The 25,997-nt window shown below is 41.8% G+C and overlaps 3 protein-coding genes across 4 annotated transcripts; 2 read left to right on the top strand and 1 right to left on the bottom strand.

Moving 5' to 3' along the window:
* The first annotated feature begins 1,236 nt into the window (after positions 1-1,236).
* On the top strand, positions 1,237-10,906 carry LOC127007854 (integrin beta-6-like). Its single transcript, XM_050879253.1, has 9 exons — positions 1,237-1,454; positions 5,797-5,895; positions 6,575-6,767; positions 7,227-7,401; positions 7,876-8,138; positions 8,531-8,722; positions 9,420-9,565; positions 9,927-10,033; positions 10,532-10,906. Exons 2-9 carry the CDS (start codon positions 5,817-5,819, stop codon positions 10,553-10,555), a joined length of 1,179 nt encoding a protein of 392 aa, XP_050735210.1. The 5' UTR covers positions 1,237-1,454; positions 5,797-5,816; the 3' UTR covers positions 10,556-10,906.
* Positions 10,907-12,692: 1,786 nt separating this feature from the next.
* Positions 12,693-19,675, top strand: LOC127007850 (tumor suppressor candidate 3-like). The gene is made up of 8 exons (XM_050879245.1): positions 12,693-12,860; positions 13,770-13,939; positions 14,519-14,636; positions 15,196-15,336; positions 15,610-15,750; positions 16,206-16,356; positions 16,480-16,645; positions 19,105-19,675. Exons 1-8 carry the CDS (start codon positions 12,747-12,749, stop codon positions 19,118-19,120), a joined length of 1,017 nt encoding a protein of 338 aa, XP_050735202.1. The 5' UTR covers positions 12,693-12,746; the 3' UTR covers positions 19,121-19,675.
* Positions 19,676-19,945: 270 nt separating this feature from the next.
* On the bottom strand, positions 19,946-25,771 carry LOC127007851 (derlin-1-like). Of its 2 annotated transcripts, none has more exons than XM_050879246.1 (6): positions 25,621-25,771; positions 23,763-23,934; positions 23,407-23,518; positions 22,505-22,745; positions 21,909-22,019; positions 19,946-21,738 (listed from the first exon to the last, which is right to left on the bottom strand). In XM_050879246.1, the coding sequence occupies exons 2-6, from the start codon at positions 23,913-23,915 to the stop codon at positions 21,585-21,587; spliced, it is 771 nt and encodes a 256-aa protein (XP_050735203.1). In that variant the 5' UTR covers positions 23,916-23,934; positions 25,621-25,771; the 3' UTR covers positions 19,946-21,584. The 2 variants fall into 2 exon arrangements, with proteins under 2 accessions (XP_050735203.1, XP_050735205.1); XM_050879248.1 differs by having other exon boundaries at positions 25,531-25,697.
* Positions 25,772-25,997: the final 226 nt, after the last annotated feature.

Below are 25,997 nucleotides of genomic sequence, written 5' to 3'. Positions count from 1 at the left end.
TAATCTCAATCCTGTACACTACTAAGATAAGTAAGACAACACCACCACGACATCCTGCCTTCCTCTCACTCTATCTATCTCTTCTTCTATACATCATGCTAGATAACGTAATATCCGGAGTTCATGTGATTTCCAGCAGGGTAAAAGAGGGGCCATTTTCTTATTAAATATTTCACCTCCCAAGCACACATTTGGCTTTCGTAGGAGCCGTAGGCATTTCCAGCGGTAGTTTTATGACCATGGTAGTAGGCTGACCCTTCTTCTGTATACAATGAACGGGGGAAAACATTCACTACAACCTGATTCGTCTTTTTTTTGGCCTTTGTAAATGGTGGATGTGAGGGAAGGAAGCATTTGTGAACATCGACCATTATTTCTGGTTTGGTCGTGTTCGTGACAGCCCCGCGGCATCATTTGTCATTATCAGTCCTTCTCTTCCTCGCCCGACTCGTTAACTTGATTTCCGGACTTCTGGGGATCTGTCAAGTAGCTATACATCAACCCCGACACACACACACACACACACACACACACACACACACACACACACACATGACGCTGATAAACAACTATTAGAGAAAAAAATACTTAAGAAGCTATAGCCTACCACTTTTGTCACAAACTTAATTATTTTTTCTCTCTCCCTACCTTTCACTTTTTTTTATTTTTTTTTTTTACCCCATCTCCGTTCTTCCATCCCTCCTCCTTTCGTCTCCTCTGTCTCTACCTCTCCCTTTCATCTCCCCCATTTTCTCCTTTCCTTTCCTTTATCCACCTCTCTCCCTTCCACCCATTTTCTCCTTTCCTTTCCTTTATCGACCTCTCTCTCTTCCATCTCCCATTTCCTCCTTTCCTTTAATTTGTCTATACCTTTCCCTTCATCTCCCCATTTTCTCCTTTCCCTTCCTTTATCCTCCTCTCTCCCTTCCATCTCCCATTTTCCCCTTTCCTTTCATTCGTCAATACCTTTCCCTTCATCTCCCTTCCATCTCCCCATTTTCTCCTTTCCCTTCCTCTATCCACCTCTCTCCTTTCCGTCTCCCATTTCCTCCTTTCCTTTCATTTGTCAATACCTTTCCCTTCATCTCCCTTTTATCTCCTTTCATCTCCGTTATTATCTCTCCCTTGGTCTTCTTCTCATCTCCCCATCTCTCCTATATAGACCCTAGGAGATAGGGATGCTGGGCAGAGAGTATCGTACCGCCAAGAGAGAGAGAGAGAGAGAGAGAGAGACCCCTCACTTGTCCCCTCGCCCGTCCCTGCCCGCCACACCACTTTCAGTTCACATGCACCAGACGCCTCTTGAGGGTGCACGGCAACACGCTCCTGTCAACAACCTTCCCCGGAGACTGAAGTTAACGAGGGAGCGAGGAAGGAGTGACGAAGGAGAGACAGAGAGAAGGAGAGGCGAAGGAGCCGTGTCTCGAGTCCCCAGGAGAGCTTCAGCGCAAGAGGTAGGATATTTTGAAGCGTTGTGTTAGTAGATATGAACAGTTATGTGGATGTAGTTAGTAAAGCAATGGTCGTGTTGTCGTGCTGATATGCTGGCCACTTATTATACCAACTCAAGAGAACGTGAGTGTAAGAGGGAAGATAGAGTAGGACAAGAAGACCACACCCACAACATGTACAAAGGGCATCAAAGACCACGCCCACATGTACAAAGGGCATCAAAGACCACGCCCACATGTACAAAGGGCATCAAAGACCACGCCCACATGTATACATAAGGCATTAAAGTTAGTATTCATCCCTTGCACTGGTAAACTCTTGAACAATCTTCCTTCGTCTGTATTTCCTCCTGCCTACGACTTGAGCTTTTTTCAAGAGGAGAGCGTCGAGAACCTCTCCTCCCGACATTGACCTCTCTCTTGGCCACTCCTCTGAACTTTTCTTTTTTTTAGGAGCGGTGTTTAGCGGGATTTTTTTCTCATTATTTTTTTTTCATTGCCCTTGAGCTGCATCCTTTACTATAATGATGATGATAATAATAATAATAATAATAATAATAATAATAATAATAGTAATAATAGTAATAATAATGATAATATATAAATTTTTGTATTGTGCGCCTCCATGGTCCGGTGCTTAACGTAAATAGCATCGAATCCGCGGGCATTGTTTCGAATCCCGGCGCGGGCAGTCGGGCACCCAGCTGTTCATCCTCCCTTGCGGGTTCGTCGTTAAATGGGTACCTACTTGAGGAAACACTGAGAAGGGTACACTGGCTCTGAGTCCCGGGCTAATGGGTTTTTTATCCACCACACTGGCTAATCTTTATTCTTTACTTTTGTGGGAGCGGCGAGTATCGGGCTTTTTTGTGTGTAATGTTTTTGTTGCCCTTGAGCCGAGTCCTTTGATGTAAAATATATAAAAATAAAAAAAACAGGATCAAAAGGCGAAAGCAACGGAAATGAGCACCGCAGCCACGCGCAGCCACAACGTGAGCCCCCAACTTCACCTAACCATCAATCAATAGCAGGTTGATGGTAGCCAGGTCGTGTGTGTGTCCCAAATTTACCTAACCATCACTCAATAGCAGGGAACAGCGATTAGCGGGCTATAGAATCCCATACAATCCAAAACGTTGAGGTCTTCGATGCCACACTAAATACACAAGACTTTTCCCGTATAGTTTCGTCAAATTAGTGAACTTAAATACAAACACCAGACACTATACAAGAAAATTTCGAAGGCTCTAGTATTGGCTTGGGAGCTTAGTAACCCATCATGGGGAACTGTGAAATTGGCCCTTAGTAATGGACCCATCTCCCTTTGACGGCCCAGAAGCTTCAGTCAGTCACGTGGTGGTTTTCCCGCTATGCACGCCTCGCCCCCCTTCCTGCCCTCGGTTCCCTGGCTGCAGTACACCTCTCATTGGACCTAATTCCCCTCGGCGGCCCAGCACCATCATTACCTCACCGCCACCTGATGCCGTCCTTCCTGCCTCGCCTCCCGAAGGATATGACGACACGTGGGCCCCAGCCGCACACACACACACACACACACACACACACACACGGTACAGTCCTTGATATTGATTACTGTCCAAGGTCGTTTTTTTCAGTCGATTCCTCCTCTCGTCACCTAGTTCCAAAAGCCGAAAAGGAGGTTAATCTGGTTTTCATGAGTGTTTTTTCCACGTTCATGGTACACCAGAAAGGACAGACTACCACCAGTGTCATATAAGTACCGCTGGAAACCCCCAAAACTCCTACGAAAGTCCTGTCAGATATGAGTGTGTCAGCGGGGAAGCGTTTGAGAATAGAATGGTCTCCGTGTCTTGGTGGATGAGCATAGGACAGACTACTACCAGGGTCATACGAGTACCTTCTGGAAACCCAAAAAACTCCTACGAAAGTCCTGTCAAATATGAGTGTGTGTCACCGGGGAAGCGTTTGAGAATATAATGGTCTCCTTGTCCTGGTGGGTGGGTGATGCTCAAACTAACACAAGAATAGATATTTAAATCTGTCGAATAAATATAGAAACGTTGGTATGTTTTGTTTGTTGGGGTGCTCTAGAAGATGAAAAAGAATATGAGGATAAGGTAAGGATAAATTATAGAGGAAGGATAAAGAGGATAGGGAGAAAAACGATTATTTACTTGAGTGGTTCAGCAAAATTATAAACCACTGTGTCGTATTGATATCTTTTTTTATTACAGCAAAGGAAGCAGTTCAAGGAAAAAAAAAAAGACGAAAAAGCCAGCTAACCATTGCTCCCATAAAAAGCAGTAGAGTTGCCAAAACGGAGGTCAATTTTGTCTGTTGCATAACACTTAGTTTTTGTTTGTGTTTTTGTTTGCCTACGGTTAACGATGAGTAATATCTACGTGTTATATAAGAAACCTCTGAATGTTATATCAGGAACCGGCGTCACTTCATTTCGTCATATAAAAAAAAAGAATAGGCCTTGATTCACCCTTCCCATATTAGCCTATCCCCTGTGATATTAGGAACCGGCGTCACTTCATTTCGTCATATAAAAAAAAAGAAAAAAAACCCCTTTCACCCTTCCCTATCCACCCCTCCCCCCCCCCTGACCTTCCCACCCTGATGTATATTTATTTATGATCTTTCCCCTCCTTGATCCATTTTCACATCATTTTTCATTTCTTCTATTATTTGCTTCACTCACCTCTCCTTCCCTTATTTATATATCCCCTTTTTTTTCTTCACCTTCTCATGACCTGACCTTTTCTCCCTCATAACGCCGACCCATCCCACCCCCTATCTTTCTTTCTTTTGTCTTTCTTTTCTCTTTCTTTCGCTTTATCGACCTTTTTATCCTCTTTATTTTTTTCTTTTTCTTTCTTCTCATCCCTGAACACTCACCTCTGTTTCTCCTCACCTTTCTTTTACCTTCACTAATCTTGCTCACAGCCACCCTTCCCTATAATCCCTCCCCCTCCCCCTCCCACAACGTTTGACCTTCACTTTAGCTCTGAAAACTCACCTCTGTTCCTCCTCATCTTCCCCAATTAACCCCTTTTATTATCGTCTCAGTACCCTATCCTGACCTGCCCCAATCCTGCCCAGTAAGCCTCCCTCGTTTCCTTCGCTTACTTCAGTCATTTCTAACGGCCGAAAAAGAGGTTAAACGCGATCCCATAAGTGTTTCTTTACGTTCATGGTGCAGAAACTTTGTCAAACCACCTCCAGGGTCATAAAACTGCCCATGGAAATGCCCACAAATCCTACGAATGCCTTATTAATGTATGTGTTTGGGCGATGACGGGTTTGATATTATGACCCTCCCTATACTCCTTCCCTCAGCCTCCCACCACCCCCTCACAGCGACCTCTCCTCGGTTAAACTGTTCGACTTGTTACTCGCCAGAAATCGGTCATCGTTTCCTGTCCTGGGGTCGTTTCTCTCCCTCTCTCACTTCCCTCCACCCTATAATCTCCATCCCTCTCTCTTCCCTCCCTTTCCTCTATCTCTCTTCCCTCCCTTTCCTCTATCTCTCTTCCCTCCCGTCTTCTCCCTTTCACAGTATTTTCTTTTTTTCTTTTTTTTCTCGTCTTCCTCGTCCCTCCTCCCCCCACCAAACCTTTCCTTTTCCCTTCCTCCGCGGGGCGCCTTGAGAGGGTAAAGAGGAGCTCTCGTGGGAAAACAGGTGTGTGTGTGTGTGTGTGTGTGTGTGTGTTCCTTGGGGCCCACCACTCAGTACGAGGTCTACATTCGAACTTTGAAGAACATTGCTCCATAGTGTCTTATTTTTTTAGCTGTAGCATCAACCAAAGACCTCAAAAAATTATACGCTGACTCATCTCGGAGAATTGCATAGTGTCTCTCTGACCACAGTGAAGGAAACAGCTCAAGGGCAGTAAACAAGGAGAATAAAAAGAAAAAACGCCACTCTGCTACGTAGCCTACTGCACATACAGGAGTAGCCAAAAGAGAGGTCAATTTCGGATGGAGAGGTCCCTTAAAAGGCTCATCTCACACTGACTTGAAGAATTACACACTCACTCATCTCGAGGAATTACATACTGACTTGTCTCATTCTCGTGTGTAAGAAGGTGAGACAGAAATACGTGTTGATCAGAGGAGACTTTAAACTTTATCTCCGTCATTCTCCCGTGGCCGCAGAGATCGACACGCATGCACACACTGACATCGCGAAGAATAATTGTATCTTTTAAGTTTCATGGTTTTACTTCCACATATAGACTATCCTTCGTTGTATAATCACACTATGTACTGCCTGGGGGTTGGGATGGCATGTTTCTCCCTTCTCCTTTGTTGTTTACTTCCAACAATAAACTATCAATCAATCTATTTTCTTCAGTGCCTTCAGAGAGCGTCAGGATGGCAAGTATGTGGCGGTGGAGCGCTGTCGTGATCCTGGCGGCGGCGGCGGCGACGGTGTATGAAGCTACTGGGCAAGGTAAGTTAGTTTTTCATTTCTTTTTGTCCTCTTGATATAGCGAGTAAGTATCCATTTCAACCGTGTGCTTCTGTTTTGTTTTTTGTATTGGCTTTTTAACCTTCCCATTTTCATTATTTCCTTGCTTTACTGTCACCGTTTCTCTTTAGTTTTCGTGTCTGATTCATTTTGGGGACTTCTCGGTATCTTTATTTTTTTTTTATTATTTCCTGTAGTTGTTTTTTTGGTTGTTGTTGTTGCCTTGGTCTATGTGATTGTTGTTCATGTATATCTTCGCTTATTTTATTTATTTTTTCATTCTTTTTGCCTATTTTAATGTGATTACTATTCGTGCATATGCTTGTTTAAATTTCCAACCAAATAAATAGTTTCCTTTTGTCTATTTCCATGTTTTTATTTATGTACAGCTTTGTTTTATCATTTCCGAGAGTCTTTTTACTTTATGTTATTAGTATTCGTATATATTTTTCTCCATTTCTTTTCGCACTTGTCCCCTACCATTGTATCTTTCTATAGTTTCATGGTGCTACTTCCTATCCTCAGTTGTATAATCACACTATATGTACTGCCTGGGGGTTGAGATGGCATGTTCCTCCCTCTTCCTTTGTTGTTTACTTGCAACAATAAACTATCAATAAATTTTCTGATTTCCTAACGTACTGTGACACTCCACCCACAGAGGCAGCAGCAGCATCACCCCGTTGGCAGAGCGGACACCACAACACGGAGGTGACGGTGGGCGGCGCGGGGGCGTGGGGGCCGGGGCGCCAACACCCACACCGGGGGCCGCAGGTGCAGGGTGAGCCAGGGGGAGCCCGGGCCACGACGCGGGAGGAGAGGCGGCGGCTGAGGGAGGAGAGGCGCCAGGCGAGGTGAGGAAGGGCTGAGGTGTGATGCGGAGGTGGTAACGTTGCTTGATTTTGCGGTTTGATTTGGTATTAGTTTTTTTTTTTTTTTTTTTTATTGTTTAGTCTGTTTATTTATTTTTCCGCCTGTTATTCACCTACTATTCATGTATTATTTATCTGACTCTTTATTCATCTGTTTGTATTTTTTCTGTTTTCTTGTATTTGTTCTTTTTTTTTTGGGGGGGGGGGTTCTTGTCTGTTTTTCTTATTCCTTTCTTTTTTTTCTTCTTTTCTTACGTTTTCTTATGATCATGCTCCTTTTTTGTCTCCATTTATTCCTTTTCATCATAATCAAATTCAAAATTTTCTTCTTTTTCTTCTTTTTTTCCATGTCTTCTATCTTTTTTTCTATTTACTTAATTCTTGTTCTTCTTTCCCTTTTTATTACTATCACCATCATCATTATTATTTCCTCTACGTCAGGAAGGAGAGGCGGCGGCAACGACACGACGAGCGGCGGGAGGAGGCGGAGGGGGTGGCGGCGGCGGGGGAGGAGGCGGAGGAACAGCAGGAGGAGGAGGTGGTGGTGGACTTGATGTGGCTCCGTGCTAACCTCTCCTCGCTGTGGCAGGAGTTCAGGGCCCTGGCGCGTCTGCAGGTAACGTCTGATGATGATGATGATGATGATAATAATGACTCATATGGTAGGCGACTCTTCTTCGTAACATCGGGTAACTCCTTTGAGCCAGTCATTATCCTTTTCTCCCCATACATAACTCTGTCTATCCTCCTCCATTATCAAATTCCCAAGCCTTTGAGACACATAACCGCCCGTCCTGTACACTGAAAGCCATGTCACCTCCTTTCCTGTATACGCTGCGGGCCATATTCTTAATCATTTCAGCGCAGACACTCACATTTGATAAGGCTTTTGTATAGAGGATTTCTGGGTATTTCCAAAGGTAGTTTTATGGCTCCGGTGGTAGTGTGACCCTTCTTCTTCACCATGAACCTCAAGAAACACTCATTAGAACTCGATTGATTTCCTTTTCACCCCTTAGATGCAGTTGATATGAGAGCCTGAAGCGTCTATAAGTACACTGGCCTGAGACAAATCCACGCCCTTTTTCAGAGATCACGGGCCTTCCACTCTCAGTACGGGAAGGGCCGAGCACAGGCGGGTCGAGAGGGTGGTCACCGAGTACACACACATCCGGGCCCGCCGCCGCAGGAGGAGGAGAGCGAGGACACTTGCCCCACGGATGCTGACGGATGCCGCGACGCTCCGGGCGGGGCGATCTGCAACGGTCGCGGGGCATGCCACTGCGGCCACTGCCAGTGTGAGGCTGAGTACTACGGCAGCACCTGTCAGTGTAGCGACCACACCTGCCAGCGGTGCGTGTATGCCCTCGTGTTTCTGTTTATTTATGAGGTAGGGAAAAAGCAGCCTCGGAGCGTCGACACAATGGAGTAGGCTGCAAAAGTCTGCTTAGGAGTTACTGACGTTTTCTTATGTATTTTTTTTTTTTGTGGTTTTTTTTATTTCTCACTTGTAATTTTGCTTGTTTCATCTTTTCTTCTACCTCATCATCATCATCATCAAAATCAAGTTATTGGCACCGTTTTTTTTTCAGTTTCTTGGATATTTTTAGTATTTTTTTTCTTACATGTTATTATATCTTTTTCATCTATACTATTTCCTCCTCATCATCAAAATCATCATCTTGTTACCTTTCTTCTTACTCTGTCCGTGTACATTCCCGTGACTGCCATATCCACCGCGGCAGGTATGACGGGATGCCCTGCGGGGGGCCAAGCCGCGGCCAGTGTCGCTGCGGAGAGTGCATGTGCCGGGCGGACTACGTGGGCGAGGCGTGCGGCTGCCCCACCAGCACCCAGTCCTGCATCCACCCCGGACAGCAGGCGGTGTGCTCCAACCAGGGCACGTGCGAGTGTGGCCGGTGCCGCTGCGGTGACGGGTGAGTGACGGAAGCCTGGCGCCGAGGGGTTGACCGATGACTGATTGACCAATAGGATGTTAGTTGGTGATGTGATTTACCTAACTAACCAACTAGTGATAGCAAATGATGATCACACGCCTCAGCAAGACCCTTCTTCTTCTTCCCCTCCCTCCCCATCCTCTATGTACTGTTTCAAGTTATGTAGGCCTCCCTCTTCCACCTTTCCCTACCTCACACCCTTCCCGTCTACCTCTATCCCCTTCTTTCTGTATACAAAACTAAAAACTACTAATTGCTCTACTCTTACCTTCTTCTCTCTCCTCCTTTCCCTCCCATCTTTCCTTCCTTCATTTATTTTCTTTCCTCCCTGCCTTTTTTTTACCCTCCCTTCCTTCCCTTCCCTTCTTCCCTTCCATAATATGTATGTGTGCAACACTAATTCCTGCACCCACCCACTAACTTTCCCTCCACTTATCTGCAACCCCTTATGTCTGCTTGAGATATACATTAGTTCTCCCTTTCTATCCTTCGCCTTTCTTTTCTTCCCTCCCTTTCTTTCCTTCCTTCCCTTCCATATGATGCGTGCAACACTAATTCCTGCACACACCCACTAACCTTCCCTCCACCCATCTGCAACCCCCTATGTCTGCTTGAGGTATACATTAGTTCTCCCTTTCTATCCTTCGCCCCATCACTCCTCTCTCCCCCCCATCAGGTACAAGGGGATGTACTGCGAGGACTCGGTCTACGCGGCGCGGGTGTGCGAGACGCTGAAGGCCTGTGTGCTGTGCAAGGCGTGGGGGCGCGAGCTGACCAAGTGCGACCAGTGCCAAATCACCATCAGCGTTGTGGACATGTTGGGTTAGTGTCACCGTCACTCACTATCACTCAATATCACTATTACCACTCACTATCACTATCACTCACCATCAACAGTGCCAAATAACTATCAGATCGTGCGTATGCTGGGTAACTATTATACTATCTCTCACTATCACCACCAGCCTCATCACAATCACCAGTGCCAGATCATCTTCATTCTCGCGCACTTATAAAGAAAAAGAGATAGAGAATGATAATGAGAATAAGAAAAGAATGAGAAGAAAATCACTCGAGAGAGCCCGATTAATCTCCTGTTCGGTATGTGAAAGAGGCGGAAGGAAACGTCTGAGAGAGAGTACCTACCTTAGTTTCCCATTCTTCTTCCTCTCCTCCCATGCAGAGCCCTCGATGACGACCTGCGTGATGGTGAACTCCGGCTGCATCCTGAAGTACTCCTACGTCGCCGAGGCCACTAACGCTTACTCCGTGCTGCTGGAGAGAAACAATGTGAGCAAACAGACGTATAGTTGATTGGTTGACTGGTTGATTGACTCTCCATTAGTAAAAAAGTATATAATGATAAATAGTGTATGATGTGATAAGTAGTGTAGTGTAGTATATAATGATGATAATAATGTATAATGACAGCCCACGAGAGACAGAGTTAGCTAAATAGTTAAAGATAGAGAGATTGTTTAACTGATTGACTGATTAGCTGAATTTTTTTATTAGTGGTATATATAGGGATTTTCTGATGATAGCACATGAGAGATAGACAGATAGATGGATATATAGATAATAGATTGACAGATAGATAGATTGATAGATAGATAGAACTTTTTATAGGTGAAGTATATGCTTTCTCTACACTGCGATGAAGATGATGATAGTAATAATAATAATAATAATAATAATAATAATAATAATAATAATAATAATAATAATGACAATAATACCAGCAATCTTTCTATAAACTCATTAATTGCAATCCTTTTTTATTTACAGGAGTGTCCGCCTCTCATTGAATAAGAAAAGAGCAGAGGAGAGAAGAGAAAAGATGAGAAGAGAAGGGAAGAGAAGAGAGGAACAGAAGAGAAGACAAGACAAGAAAAAAAGGGAAGAAAAAAGAAAAGGAGAGAAAAGAAGAGATGATATTAAACGATGAGAGAGAGAGAGAGAGAGAGAGAGAGAGAGAGAGAGAGAGAGAGAGAGAGAGAGAGAGCATAATATTATTTTCTCCACTCAGCTCAGCATCAATATAAGTCATGGCATCAAATGTGTGTGTGTGTGTGTGTGTGTGTGTGTGTGTGTGTGTGTGTGAGAGAGAGAGAGAGAGAGAGAGAGAGAGAGAGAGAGAGAGAGAGAGAGAGAGAGAGAGAGCACTATTCAACATATCACAAAAAAATATTTACCATACTTATGTAATTTAAGATGAATAAATTAAGACAAACAGAATATAAGACCTCTCGAGTATACCTATTCATTTCGTTTACATCGTTTATACCATTTTTTTTTTTTTTTTTTTTTTTTTAGTGAATGGATGTTGACGCGTATTAGTACATAAATATATAGCAAGGAAGAACTCTTTTGATGATGATGATGTTGTTGTTGTTGGTGGTGGTAGTGAAATTTTGTAGTGTAGAAAGTAAGAATATACACAAATAAACAAACGAGTCATAGAAAGGAATAAAGGATTGATGATTGATAGGAATGGACACATGAATGAACACACTAATACCAGATAAAAAAAAAGCATATATATATTGAGAGATAAAAGGGGTAAAAAGATAAAGGAAATAATAGTCAAATAAAAGAATAAAGCGATAAATAAGGAAACCCAAATAAAAATCATACAAACAAAGACAGACAAAATTAGAGATAGATAGATAGATAGATAGATGGATACATTGGCTACATATATACATACATACATACATACATACATACATACATTTAGAGAGAGATAGAGAGAAAGAAAGTAGGCTTAAAGATGAATTATATATTGAAGAAAAGGAATTAAGACAGCTAGACATTATATAAATTTATGTAGGCCTGAATATCTCTCTCTCTCTCTCTCTCTCTCTCTCTCTCTCTCTCTCTCTCTCTCTCTCCGACGGGTGGAGACAATCAGAGAGAGAGAGAGAGAGAGAGAGAGAGAGAGAGAGAGAGAGAGAGAGAGAGAGAGAGAGAGAGAGAGAGAGAGCTGTCCCTTATCTTAATTAAGTACACAAACAATCTCATTATAGTCGAACAACCAAAATTACCTCGACAAATCTACCACCACGTAATAAACAGCGTCCGCCAATCAGAGAGCGACACCGTTACGGCCAGCCAATCAGCGCGCGCCAACCTGCAACATAGGAGATAACATGGAAATTGGCGATTATAGGAAGAAAATACCTCTTTGTTATTATATTAAAGTGGAAATATATATAAAAAAACATTATTCTTGAGCCGAGTTACTGTAATCTGTGATATATATCCACTAAGTCAAGAGAAATGGCTATACGTAATGTTCCCTGGGATGTTATTTTCACTATTATTAGGTCGCTTTTTATAATATTCAGTAATGCAAGGCTGTTTTTCTAGGTAATGTTACTGAAAATACCGTGAAATATAATGGCAGATGGAGTATGATGACAGCTGGAGTAAAAATAACATCATTGTTCTTGTATCAGAGACGATTAGGAGGATCGAACACGAAGTAAAGAAGGAAGGGAGAGGAGAGGAAGGAGAGGAGAGGAAGAAATGGAAGGGGGAGAAGAGAGGAAGGAGAAATGGAAAGGAATGAGAAAAGGAGAGAAAGAAAAGGAAGGATGAGAGGATTTAGCGAAGGGACAGGAGGAGACGGAGAGGAGGGGCCGAGGGGTAAGGAAAATCAGGGAAAGAGAAGAAAGGAGGGAGAGAGGAAAGATGGAAAAGGGGGGAGAGAAAAAGAAAGGTATCGATAGGTAAGAAGGGAACGGGGGAATGTAGGGAGAGAAAGAGAGAAGAAGGAAAGGAAGGAGAGAGAGAGAGAGAGATGTATTTAAAGGATCGAGGGAGGGAGAAAGGAAAGGAGGAACCGATCGAGGGATGAAGAAAATCAGGGAGAAAGAGAGAAATATAGAAGAAGGAAGGGAGGGAAAGAGAGAGAGAAGAGATGGAAAAGAGGGAGGGAGAGAGAAAATAGAGGAATGCATATGGAATCGAGTCCCCTTGCCGGCCGGCGTGTCAAATCATGGCGTCTATACCCCGTGGATGTAAACAAAGCAAGATGGGGCTGCTCGGGAGGGTTTTGTTATTACTTGCTGGCCTTTTAGCGGCGCTGGCCTCGGTGCAGGCTAAAAAAGAGGTGAGGGAATTCAAAGAGCACTGTTCTCTTTAGTTTGGAAGTTTATCTAAGTCTGGACATGGGAATGGGTCCTGTAGCCTTATCGACGATATATGTCAAGTGGTTTATTTACTTACTCAGCGGGCTTGGAAGGTGGGTGAGTTCATGGCTATTTAAGGCTTTAAATGTATTCAGGAGTCAACATCATTACTAGATCCCTTACTATAAACAGAAGAGATGGTAAAGATCGGTATTACTAACGCGCTATTATCCCGTGTCCTACTTCACTAACTGCTCTTCTGCTGTCAAATGTCAAAAAATTAACCTTAAAACCTCCCGAAATTCAATAGTAAAGAGTGTACAGATCAACATAACTATGAAAATAGACAATTAGATCTTTTATCATGTACAAAATAGATATCCCTTTTTTTTTTTCTTTATATAGCTTATAATACAAATTGGCTATTCTCGAAACATCAGAATAACTAAGGGGGCACTCAGAGAAGATTTTCAAGGGAAGATGCAACAAAACGCAGACAAAAAACTCCTTTTACTCATCAAGTTACTAATTACTGAAACGAATTAGCAGATCATGTTGTGAGTGCTCCTTCAGTGAACTCTCAAAAACAGATATGACAGTCACATACAACAGATAAAGATGGAGGCAGGCAACAGGATCTAGTAAGTTAATTAGGAAACCAGCAGAACTTATTGGTGACTCTAAATGGAACAGACTGGAAGGTGATAACTTACTAAATGCCTATAGATTTCTACTTTAGTGGCAATGGTATAACCTTAGGTGGAGGTGGGGTTCAGGTAATTTATCAATTCTTAAACAATTAAACAGCAATTGGTTACTGTCTGTTAGGTTGTTTTAAAGATTAAGTGGCTAATGACATGGGTGTATATATGTCGTTCCTTCTCCTCCAGCTTACCCTGTCAGAGCGTGTGCAGCAGCTCTCCGACGCCGGCCTGAAGAAGCCAGTCCTGAGGTTCAACGGGGACAAATTCAAGCAGTATGTGAAAGGCACACCGCGGAACTACTCCATGATTGTGATGTTCACCGCCCTCGCCCCCTCCAGACAGTGTGGCATCTGCAAGTGAGTCCGCCATACCTTAATATTATCCTAACAATGCAATGTCCGGGTTTATGATACTGTGGCGTTTCCATAATAGTATTCCCTGACACCTCCGCCTTTCAACTAGTATTTCCAAAGGCCAAAAAGAAGATCAGTCATATTCTAATAAATGTTTTTCTAGGTTCATGGCACAGAAGGCTCAGACTTCCACCAGGGTCATTAGAGTACCCATGGAAACACCCTGAAATCCTATGAAAGCCTTGTCAAATATGTGTACTTGAGTGCTGAAATGTTTAAGAATATAGCCCTTAGAATGTAGTCTGATATATATTCCCTTATTTCAGACTGGATTCTAATATTCCTGCATTATAGGAAGTGTACAGTAATGATAAATCCAGGCACTATGACAACATATAACCTGAACTGTTGATTGAAAACAGGAGCTGGAATCAATATTTTCGATCACTAATTTCTCCCTGTTAACATTCAGAACGAGGCATTTGACCTACTGAATATCTTACAATCTAAATTAAATATTGATTGAAAACAAGTGTTGGAATCAGTGTTTTCTATCACTAATTTTTCCCTACAATTGTCCAGGCATGCCCATGATGAGTTCCAGCTTGTGGCTAACTCATGGCGCTACTCTCAGGGCTACTCCAACAAGCTGTACTTTTCCCTGGTGGACTTTGACGAGGGCCCAGATGTCTTCCAGCAGGTGGGTAACAAAGTGTGGGTCTCTCAGGTCAGGGTTCATTCAATTTTCTACATGATTTCTTCCAGGGGGGGCATCAAGACACCTCTCCATCCAGCATTGACCTCTCTCTTGGCTACTCGTTTCTACTTTCTGTACAGGAGCAGTGATTAACTTTTTTTTTTTTTTTTTTTTTTCCCTATCAGCTGCCTCATTTACTCCTCCCCCAAAAAATGTAGTGTGGTTCCTTTATTTGCATACTCTTACTCACTATCATTATTTACATCATTATCTCAGTCATCATAATTAATCCTTCAATAGCATGATGGGGTATATATCTGATGTGGGTAACTTTATTTTCCTCTAGTGTATTACCATTGTGTTGCCTGGTCTTGAGAGTCATCTATTACTCTCTCCCTTGTATTAGCTTCACTGAATAATGATACTACTATTGTGCTTTCCAGAGGTAGTGACATCTGTTTATTCTTCTCAGATAATGATGGTACTAATTTATAAGTATATTCATTAAGTATAAGGTTTAATTTTTGTGGCTGGAGCTGACCCGAGGAAACTCTTCTTCCAGCTGCGTCTGAACTCTGCCCCGGTGTTCATGCACTTCCCACCCAAGGGGAAGCCAAAGAAGGTTGACACACTGGATATTCAGCGAGTCGGCTTTGCTGCAGAGAACATCGCTCGCTGGGTAGCTGAGCGGACGGACATCCAGGTAATTTCTTTGATGTTGCAGTAAACAGAGATGGGGTGCAAAATGCTCTGATCTTTGAACAAATAGTGAATGAAGTGATATATATTTTCCTTGGACAAAGTCACCCAAGACATCTTTACTGACTTTTCTTAGTGTGTGTTTGGCTCATCATGTTTACTGGACAGCATTGGTGGCCATTATACCTCCCTCCTGTGATCATATCTTTTCATGTCCAATATTGTGTGACTTTTCAACCAGATTTTAACATTGGTGATGGTGTTATGTTTCTTGCAGATTCGAGTGTTCCGTCCTCCCAACTACTCCGGCTTACTGGCCCTTGTGGTCCTCCTGGCCTTAGTGGTGGGGCTCCTCTACCTCCGCAAGAACAACCTCGACTTCCTCTACAACAAGACCACATGGGCTCTTGGTGCTTTGGTCAGTTCTCTGCTTCTCAACTAAGTCATTGCCGTATATGTTGGCAAAAGTAGTTTGCTGGGTATTTTTTTGTCAATTTATGATGAAATGGCATACTAGGAGTCTTTTTAGATAAATGGTCATCATCTTTACTTTTGATTGGTGATTGAAAGCTTAGTTAATTGCACTTTTTCTCAGTTTTCCTTAATTTCTGCAGATTTTAGGTATTTCTTGGGGAGGCAAATTGTGGTAATGTAGATGTCACACTTGCCCAGAGTCACAAGGTAACAAGTTCTTACCCACCACAGGCTCATGGGCTGAGGTGATGGAGATGAGGACCAGGTTAATCTGCAGCTCATGCCACAAACTTTGCCCTTACTGTAGAAAGAATATGAACCTTTACTTTGCTTGGTGTTGGAAAAGTGTCTCCATTGACGTTCATAAATTTGTTTGTAATTATTTCTTCTTTCCTCCAGGCTTTCACTTTTGCAATGACATCAGGACAGATGTGGAATCACATTCGTGGCCCGCCCTTCCTCCAGAAGACACAGTCCGGGAACATTGCCTACATTCACGGCTCATCACAGGGACAGTTCATCGTGGAAACCTACATTGTCGCTCTGCTCAGTGAGTCATGATGAAATGTGTTAGCTTTTGGATAAACCACACCCTTGAGAAACATCCAGAACCACAACCTTGCACCTCCCCGACCCCACAGTGATACCTCTGGCCTCTGTTATTCCCTCCCAGATGCAGCGGTGGCACTGGGCATGATCCTGATGGTGGAGGCAGCCAACAAGAGGGACGATGTGAGGAAGCGCCGCATCTACGCCATCATCGGCCTGGGTCTCTTTGCCTTCTGCTTTTCTCTCCTGCTGTCCATATTCCGCTCCAAGGCTCATGGGTATCCATACAGGTGAGGCTGGGCAAGGGTATTTTAAGTGTATATTTGCCATCTTTTTGTTTTGCCCATTCCATTTAACCCCTTCAACACGAGGACGCGTATACTGCGTCCTTGCGTGCCCTGTACCATATCCTAGGACGCGCATACTGCGTCCTGGCTCGCTTTAGCCAATATACGAGTTATTTTATCTCTCTATTTATGCTTGCATCTCAACATTATCAATTAATTTATGTTTTTTTTATGTGCACCATTTAATTCTGCATGTTTTCATATATAGTACAGTCGCGATATGAAGTGATGTCGCCGTGTACGTTTATTTTCGATCACCCAAGTATCGTTATATATTTTCAAGAGTACCATTATTTTCCTGCATTTTCATCATAACTTAACTAAATATATTTTAGAAGCTAGAAAAAAAATAGAAAAGAAATATTCAATGATGTCTTACGAAGACTTGTCGAAATATTTTGACACAAGGTGTTTTCGTTCACCAAGGAAAGAGTCAAATGAAGTCCAATTATCGACATATTACTCAAAGTAAAATTATCTTTTCATGATCATTGTTGACAACACTAAATCTAACATATGCGCAATATATAGGACATGCATAATTAGTCGATATCCTAAACTAGGATGACGTAATTGATTTAATTTATACTCTCGTATGATGATGACGTCATCGCCCGCGCACCATACCTCTTATTCACCCCTGACTCATTCTTTGCCTTTCGTGGTCAACATAACGATAACAAAAGCTGTCCGTGGACTTCTAATGCATGATAGTGATAAAGGGAAGATGCACACAGCCTATAACTACCGAGGGATAGTGGGAGATGGAAAAATAAGAATAAATAGCCTCAGAATAGTCGTGTTTTGTAACTCCAAGCTCCTCACTCTTTGCCGCCGATCGCAAACATCATTGACTTTCTTGGTCAATATAACGATGACAAAAGCTTCATGTAGACTTCTAATGCTTGGAGGTGATCAGTGGAACGTGTCCACATCTTATAAGTGCTATAGAATAATCGAGGAAGGTAGGGAAATAAGAAAATATGGCTTTGAAATGGAGGTGGTGGTCGGGCGGGTAGGCTACTCGCAGCGCTGCCAAATATTAGGCTATAGTAGAGTGTTCGTAGAGGCGTCCGGAATTTTGATAGTTCAGATATGGCAACCCTACCTATGAAGGCATTCTTCATTCATCATCGTCATGCCCATGCTTATGATAAGAAGCCACAATAGTGAATAAAAGGTGTTTAATGTGAAACCTTATTATTTGATCGTTTCTTAATCAATAAAACGCAAAGTAATGCCAACAACTGTCCATTCGCTTCGTGTCATACTGTGTGTGTGTATTAATAACTGCAGAAGACAATTCATGGAGTGACCCAGAATATATATATATAGATATATATATATATATATATATATATATATATATATATATATATATATATATATATATATATATATATATATATATATATATATATATATATATATATATATATATATTAATAACTGCAGAAGACAATTCATGGAATGACCCAGAATATAAATATATATATATATATATATATATATATATATATATATATATATATATATATATATATATATATATATATATATATATATATATCGCCTAAATCTGAACAACGTATAACAACTGTTTTGCAAAGATAAGCACACGATGTGAGCTAAATCATTTACTTCAGCACTGAAGACAACACATGACATTCGCAGTTGCATTTTTTAAAGCAAATGAATGTACAATTGTAATTCAGGTACTACTATGTTATTTTACCGTGTTTTACATCACAACGTATTATAGATTATCATTAAAAGGGATTATAACATAAACAATAAATACACATCGCTTCCGTTACCTTCAAATGCTCCCGTACGAAACATTTTGAGAGCGGCGACATCACTTCATATCGCGACTGTACATAATGATTATGTTGAGTTTATGGCTGAAAACTTATATTCAATAGCGACATTTGAAATTTGGCGCGCGTGGTGATGTCGGATACGGTGCGGGGCGCTGTTTTGGCCTGGCCATAGTGAAGGGGTTAATACTAGAAAATTAAAATAAATGCCAGAATAAAAACTGTTGCTCGTGGAAACCCTTGCAGGTGAGGGTGAGGAAGGGCAACTTAAGCAGGGTATTCTTGCCATCTCTTTGTATTCTCCATTCTATTTGATACTAGAATAAAATTGACCCTGGGAAAATTAAACCGTGGTATAAAAATAAATGTTGAAATAAAAAGTTTTTTTATATTTTTTATTATTATCTAATTTCATACCTCAGCTCACTTTTCTCGAGCATTATTTTTTTTTCTGTTGTGAGTACTAATGGACCAGCATACCCTACTTGGTGACAATGGAGGCAAGACAAGGGGGTGGAGCAACAGTCAGAGGTTATTGCACATTCAGCAGATAATTCATAACATTATGTTCTTTCTTTTCAGCTTCCTTCTGAAGTAGCATGACCCGAGGCTGAAACCAACCATTCCTGCTCCCCTCTAGTTGATTTGGTGTCCTGAAAACATGTTGGAAGCCTTCAAGTGGACTTTATTTTTATACAGACACCTCTCAAGCGATTTAGTCTTGTAGAAAGAAGTACATATTGCATTTGAACTTAAGTGTGTAACTAAACTGACCTCTGATTGAAAGAATATCAGTTTTGTATTTAATGTGAGAGCTTTTTGAGTGCTGTGTGAAATAGAAAGCTTTAAAGATTAGTTTCCAAGCTTAAGCATTCTTTATTTCAACCTGCAGGAAACAATATCACCAGTGATGAATATATTGTTATTTTGATTAATATTACTGAGTTGTTACATTTTCTTTTATATTTATGATGTCACTCATACTTAACGAGTAGCTATATAGAGCTTGATACACATTAGTTGTTGCTTAATACACATCATTGTTCTCAGTCATGTGTGCTATTCTGTGTGTGCGTGTGTGTGTGTGTGCGTGTGTGTGTTTGTCTGAGGGATGTAAGGGTTCATTCTCAGTCTATTAAAGTCTTCAGTTGTAGAGGAGTATCATTATGAGTGTAGAACCTCATCTTTTTATTGTTTCTTTAAACTGTTTGTACTGAATTACACATTTCTTATCCACTTCAATCTCTCCGCTTTTGAATTGGAGTGTACTGGATTTGCTCATGTACACATCAGAGCTGTCAGTTGAGTGAATAATAACGATGTGAAGATTAGGTTTTTGACCAAATGAAAATAATATGACCAAAAATTGGTTCCCACTCCAAGGCCACTGGGTAAGTTTTACTAAACATCATTAAGCAAACAATTTTTGCATTGACAAAATAACTTTTATTATGTTTTGCGACAACATTGTTGGTGTAAATGCCTGCATAACCTTAGAGGACGATGCCCTTCACACGTGCACATCAGCATTTTGCTCCCGTGTCTTTAGTAAAAGAGCATCACTTGCACAGATGCACACACACACTACATACAAGTATAGTACATACAAGTATAAAGGTATCCTTGCTCACACACAAATGACTGTCTCCAGCCCTAGTTCAAATGCATGCATGTTTTGTGCTTCACTTTGGCTATGATTAGAATATAATTACCATCACAAAGAAACCCATTCACCAGTCAAGCAGGCTGTAAAACAATGCATATGATCTCGGATGCTCAATGAAGTGGGCCGCACAACACACACACAGCTTGTCTTGCCCCAACCCTGATGCTGGCTAGGAGCAAAGCATCAAATGATGTCACTCTCAAAATGTACACCACTAAATGCTGGAATTCAAGCCTAGGCCTTCAGAAATTCAGAATAGAAGTCAGGGCAGCATATATACTAGGTATGGTATTAATAGGCATAGGTCACTGTCACAGTGGCTTAGTTGGCTCGCTGCCCTGACTTTTATTCTGAAGATTTGGGTTTGATTCATGGCACTCCGTGATGTATGTATATTTCAAGATTTTTGACTGTCATTGCAGTTTCTCTGATGTTGCACTTCATCATGGCCTGATGGAGACAGATGCTTGAAAGTTAAAAAAAGGTTTGCAAAACTGCTTTAATCACTGCATTACAAACTCCCTCCACTTTAGGCTGTTTGCATACTGACTCAAATACAAATATATTGGCATCAAACTGTTTGAAAATATCAGCTAGACGACCCCAGCACATTTCTAATCAAGAATGAGTGAATGACTGTATGCAGAGAATACAAAAATGGGATGGTATATACATTGTGGGATTAAAAGAACCTAAATAGCCAAACTTAAGAGAAGATAATTCAAACTAAATTCCTGTGTATTTCACTCAATCAATCTACATGGACACACGGCCCCTGTCAGGAAGTATTAAGCGGTTTCTTTTCTTCTTGCTTTATATTGAACATTTACAAATGTGATTTTTTTTATCAGCAGTATCAACCACATTCTGCAACTTGGGTGTTCATACACATCTATACTAGCAGATGGTAGGAAATGGATGCTTGGTGGATGAGTACCTGATTTACCCCTTGTGGTCACACGCCATCAGAACGCTAGACAGGAGCAGCACAAGAGCAGACACTGGCTTGCAGGGCCTGGTGACTCTTGACTGTTTAGCGCATACCCTGAACTGCTTTTTCTCTTTGGTATTTAAACAAAGCATTACGGGAAACAAACAATCCCCACTTTAAGCAAAATGTAAATCAGGTACTTTAATTCTGACCACTGGATACATTACAGCCCTGCTGCATAATTTAATGTTTTATTTCAAAACCACACTGACAAGAAGTATCTTCATCCTCACACAGTCAGTTATTTTTTCCAATGTCAAACAAAATTCATGAAACTCAGGAAAAACAAATTTTGAAATGACTTCAAGAATCATGTGTCAGAATATTAAGTAAATGTCACTTATTAAGAAATCAAGATAAAGTTAAATTAGTTAAGGCAAGACTACACACATGAAGAACGGATACTCAGCCAAGCGTGTGCCCCTGGCCTCGGAAAATGCCGCGACCTCCCCCGCCACCGCCACCACCACCGCCGCCGCCACCACCACCACCTGCCCTGGCAGCGGTGGGGGCCTGGCCAAAGCTAGACACTCCTCGCTGGTTGGGGAAGAAGTTGTACCTGGAAAAGAAGACCAAGAAAAATAAGTACCAATATTAATAGACTTTCTCTTCATTCTGTACCTCATGTCTTGATCTGTTTCACAGAAGTGGACAAAGTTCTTGAAAGGTGACAATGCATAGGATAGGTTGAGAGCAAAGACTTGACAGAAAGTATCACGGATGGCTTACAAAAACTCAGGAGTGTGCAGTAAGGTTGCTCCCCCAAAGTCCTGTGGGTACTTGATGGTGAGGAAGAAGTAGAGGTGGCCGATGATAATTCCCATCAACTCCATCATTCCTCTGAAAACAAAAGAATATACGGTTACATTAATAATAAATAAATATGTATGAGTTGGCAAACACACACTCTGCTTTACAGAGAGAATATAAATACGTACTTGGAACGATTCAATAAAAAGAGGTGGTGGAGACGAAGAGGGTGTGGGAATTTAAGGAAAAACTGGACAAATACAGATAGGTTAGTCTTCTTTGTGGCCTTGGGAAATAGTGGCAATGGGAGCTTGGTATGTTTAACCCCTTGACAGCAAATTTCCTACAAGAAGACATCCCCAAGCTACAGGAATGGAACAAAAAGTGGCTGCTACAATTTAATGAGGAAAAATGTAGTCATGCACCTTGGGATATCCAGCATACCAATACCACATGGGAAACACTCCACTATCCACCACAGAGGCAGAGAAAGACCTGAGATTATGTTACCACGCTACCAGTGAAAGCCAAATCCGTGCCAATTGCAGCGGACAGGTTAATAACATGGACCTTACCCTCCAGCAATGATCATGTTGAAGGCCAGAAGAACCCAGGGAAGGTACATGGCCTTGAACCTCGTGCCGAACCAGAATGAGACAATGACGTCCTTGTTGAGCTGACACCAGATGTACAGCACCGACATCACCATAGGGTCCATCAGCACCAGCACCTCCCCTATCAGCGCCACGATGACACAGCATATCCAGTTGAACAGCAGCATGAAAAGGTAGTCGGCAGGCTTCCTCACAAAGTGCTCTGTAGGGAATGAAAAATAATTGTCATCATTTCCATTCTTTTTCATTAACCAGGATAACTAGCATTTTTTTTTTTTTTTTTTTTTTTTACAGCAAGGGTGGCAGAGGCAAAAGACAAAAACAGCCAAAAAAAAGCCTGATAGATGCTGCTGTGACAAAAGAAAAAAGAACGAGAGGAGAGAAGGGTGGTCAATTTCGGGTGAATAATTTCATAGCTATAAAAAATGACCAACAACAAAAAAAAAGGAAGAACTTGTCATTCTACCCACTAAGCAATATGAAAAGGCATAAGAGTCACACGAAGGTAACGCAAGCTGGTGAGGGACTCAAAATGGCCTTTGTTAAAAAAATCTGTGTGGTTTTATTAGACTTTTACTGAGGTGAGTGTAAAGAAGTTTGTTACAAGATTTCTGTAATGCCCAGATTCATCAATACTGTAATTTTAGAGACTTTACAGTACGAAATTGACCTCTCTTTTGGCTACTCTTTACTTTTGTCTATTATGGGAGCAGTGAGTAGCAGGCTTTTTTTTTTCACTCTTTTTGTTGCCCTTGAGCCGTCTCCTTTGCTGTAAAAAAAAAAAAAATAAATAAATAAATAAAATAAAGGAAAGGAAAAATCTGGGTGCTACATTTCTATTTTGCATGTTGTTCACCACTTACCGGTTTCAAGTCTTAAGGAGTAACTGTAGAGGAAATAGAGGTTAATCAGGAAATGAAAGCCGGTCTGTGGAGTTATCGGGTAGTAGAAGACTGACGTTACAGGCCTCCAGAACTAGAAAAGAAAAAACGACATATTAGGAACTACATGTCAATTATAAGTTATTCATTATTTTTTACATATTAAGTCCACTGTTTTCATATCCCATACACTCACCTCTACTTACTAAAGCTAGCTGTTGTGTCATTCAGAATTACTTATACCAACACTACTATCTCCACCACCACTTACACGAACCCAAATGACACCACCACTAACTTTCGAGCAACCCACTAACCCACACACAATCACCACTAACCTGGAAACTGTGCACAAGAGGCTCATAGTGCAGGATGAGCCACCGAGGGTTGAGGAGACCAAAGCGCCCAAAGAGAGAGAGTGCGATGGTGCCCCCAAACCAGGTCCTGGTCATGGGGGGCAGGCTGTTGAACCACTGGGCCAAGTCACCCATGCTGGTGTCTTATGAATTTCTGAAATGTTAGGTAAATCGCATTTGTATTTATATATTTTTTTCCCTGGGACTCTCTGAAGAATTAAGTTACTACTGTTTCCATGTTTATAATTGGTTATGATTTTTTGGTCTCATTTTCATCCTGAGTTATTTCACTGCAGTATCTTTTCAATTTTACTTTTTTTTTTTATATATCATACCCTTACACCAAAGCATAAATTTCTTGCCCTACAACAACAAAATGTACTAGCTGTAAAAGATGCAACACCTCTGTAGATCACTTATCCCTTCCCCATTCTCATGACGACTTTCATTATGGGATTTTTTGGCACAAATGTCAGGATGATGACTTTTGTTGTCATCCAAAAAAAGTTATCTTAAATATTAAAAATAAAATATATCTCAAGTCGTGAAATGATGGATGATGGACTAAGTGTTAGAATTAAAACATCTCTATGCAACTAGCTGAAATTCCCGCCAGTGTGGGTCACAAGAAAAGTACGGCTTTCACAGAGAGCTCTGACAGGAAAGGATTAACAATTATCAATATAAGTTGAAAGTTTCAATAAAGCATTTATCAGATTTCCCACATTAAAACCTTCTGCATTTATAGCCTTATCCTTTTGAGTGGAAACCAGTACATTCAACTGTGCCTCACACTATGGAATGCTTTGGATACTCGAGCCCAAGACACCCTCCTCTAATAACTGACTCTCGTGTGCTGTATATATAATGGTAGTGCCACGAGGCTTGGACTTGGGCCTCCTCCTCCTCCTCCTCCTCAAAGACATGAGAGACATCAGCGTGAGGATGAGACACTGCCTCCTCTCTTCCTTTGCTGATGACACCAGTGACAGCCGTGCCAACACCAGGCCAGGGGTATTCTCACCTGGTAGGGCCATATCAACTGGCAACCAGCCTAGACTGGGCAGGGAAAGCAAGGCCCAAAAGTAACAGTCAGACACTCCAGTCAGGCGAGCAGGCAGCACTACTAATACAATTGACATATTATAGTGACTGGTTGAGTGTGTCTTCCAATTAAAATGGCATAACTTCAGCTTATCGTAATATTAGACTTGAACAATAGAAATAAAAGTTATAGAAGAAATAGTTAGAAAAGTGGGTCAATTTACGGTTTCACCCAACCAACGATTTTCTCACGTGCTTCATGTTTTTCTGGTGATAAATGTAGTGAATTACATGATTTTGTACCTCATTTCCGTCACAAACGTCTACTTTTCGAGTTATGCCTCTTTTCAAGTTATGCCTATCTGTTGCAATAGGATCTTGAATTGGTGGCCTCTAGTGCCCACTGAAGGGGACAACGTGGGAACACCAGAAGGTTGAACAGAGCGAGCATAGACCATGGAACATTTTGTAGCAGCAGATCATGTCTTGTCTCAACATTCCACCTCTGACTAAAAAAAGATTAAGCCTATCCAGTCGAAAAGGTTGGGGTTTGGGGTTTTGGGATAGAGTTTGGGTTTTGGGTTTTGGTCTTGGGTTTGGGGGTTGGGGTTTGGGGTTTTGGGATGGACTTTGGGTTTGGGGTTAAAAGGGTGACAAGGGTGATGATGTGGCCGCTAACCCGAGTCTTATTAATTTTGGACCTCACCCTCTGATAGCCCGTTGAGGGAGGGCCAGCCACGTGGACAAGCGGGTGGGAACAGTGTCAGGGGCGAGGGCGTGGAGGGGGGGGACTCACGGGACACAGACGGAAGGGCGGCAGGACAGGCTCAGCACGGCGCGGCAGTAAACATTGCCCTGACGTGTCTCTCAGCCCTCGTCCAAGACCAAGACCAAGCAAGGAGTCCTCTTTCCAAACGGGTTCACAAATACTGGAGCCATACGGTCAAAGGTCTTTTTCCACACGAGGTTTCTTTGCAACTCCTTTCTCTCCTATTCTTCTTATCCTCTCCTTTGCCAGTCGTTTCTCTCCTATTCTTCTTATCCTTTTCTTTGCCAGTCGTTTCTCTCCTATTCTTCTTTTCCTTTTCTTTGCCACTCCTTTCACTCCTATCCTTCTTTTCTTTGCAACTTCTAAGGAAAGGCCTTGCAAAGAAAAGAAGGATAAGAATAGGA

Source organism: Eriocheir sinensis, chromosome 36 (genome assembly GCF_024679095.1).
Source record: "Eriocheir sinensis breed Jianghai 21 chromosome 36, ASM2467909v1, whole genome shotgun sequence".
In the NCBI taxonomy this organism is placed as follows: domain Eukaryota; kingdom Metazoa; phylum Arthropoda; class Malacostraca; order Decapoda; family Varunidae; genus Eriocheir; species Eriocheir sinensis.
Note: the sequence above shows the minus strand (reverse complement) of the source record. Positions and strands in the feature narration are given on the sequence as shown.

Bases quoted from the DNA above. Each gene is read 5' to 3' on its own strand.
- LOC127007850 (XM_050879245.1), top strand. From the start codon at position 12,747: ATGGCGTCTATACCCCGTGGATGTAAACAAAGCAAGATGGGGCTGCTC. The intron at 13,940-14,518 runs GTGAGTCCGCCA...ACAATTGTCCAG, and splicing joins AGACAGTGTGGCATCTGCAA to GCATGCCCATGATGAGTTCC. The intron at 16,357-16,479 runs GTGAGTCATGAT...ATTCCCTCCCAG, and splicing joins CTACATTGTCGCTCTGCTCA to ATGCAGCGGTGGCACTGGGC.
- LOC127007854 (XM_050879253.1), top strand. From the start codon at position 5,817: ATGGCAAGTATGTGGCGGTGGAGCGCTGTCGTGATCCTGGCGGCGGCG. The intron at 6,768-7,226 runs GTGAGGAAGGGC...CCTCTACGTCAG, and splicing joins GAGGAGAGGCGCCAGGCGAG to GAAGGAGAGGCGGCGGCAAC. The intron at 7,402-7,875 runs GTAACGTCTGAT...GCCCTTTTTCAG, and splicing joins GGGCCCTGGCGCGTCTGCAG to AGATCACGGGCCTTCCACTC.
- LOC127007851 (XM_050879246.1), bottom strand. From the start codon at position 23,915: ATGGGTGACTTGGCCCAGTGGTTCAACAGCCTGCCCCCCATGACCAGG. The intron at 23,519-23,762 runs GTTAGTGGTGAT...TTTCTTTTCTAG, and splicing joins CTCTTGTGCACAGTTTCCAG to TTCTGGAGGCCTGTAACGTC. The intron at 22,020-22,504 runs GTAAGGTCCATG...TTTTGTTTTCAG, and splicing joins AACATGATCATTGCTGGAGG to AGGAATGATGGAGTTGATGG.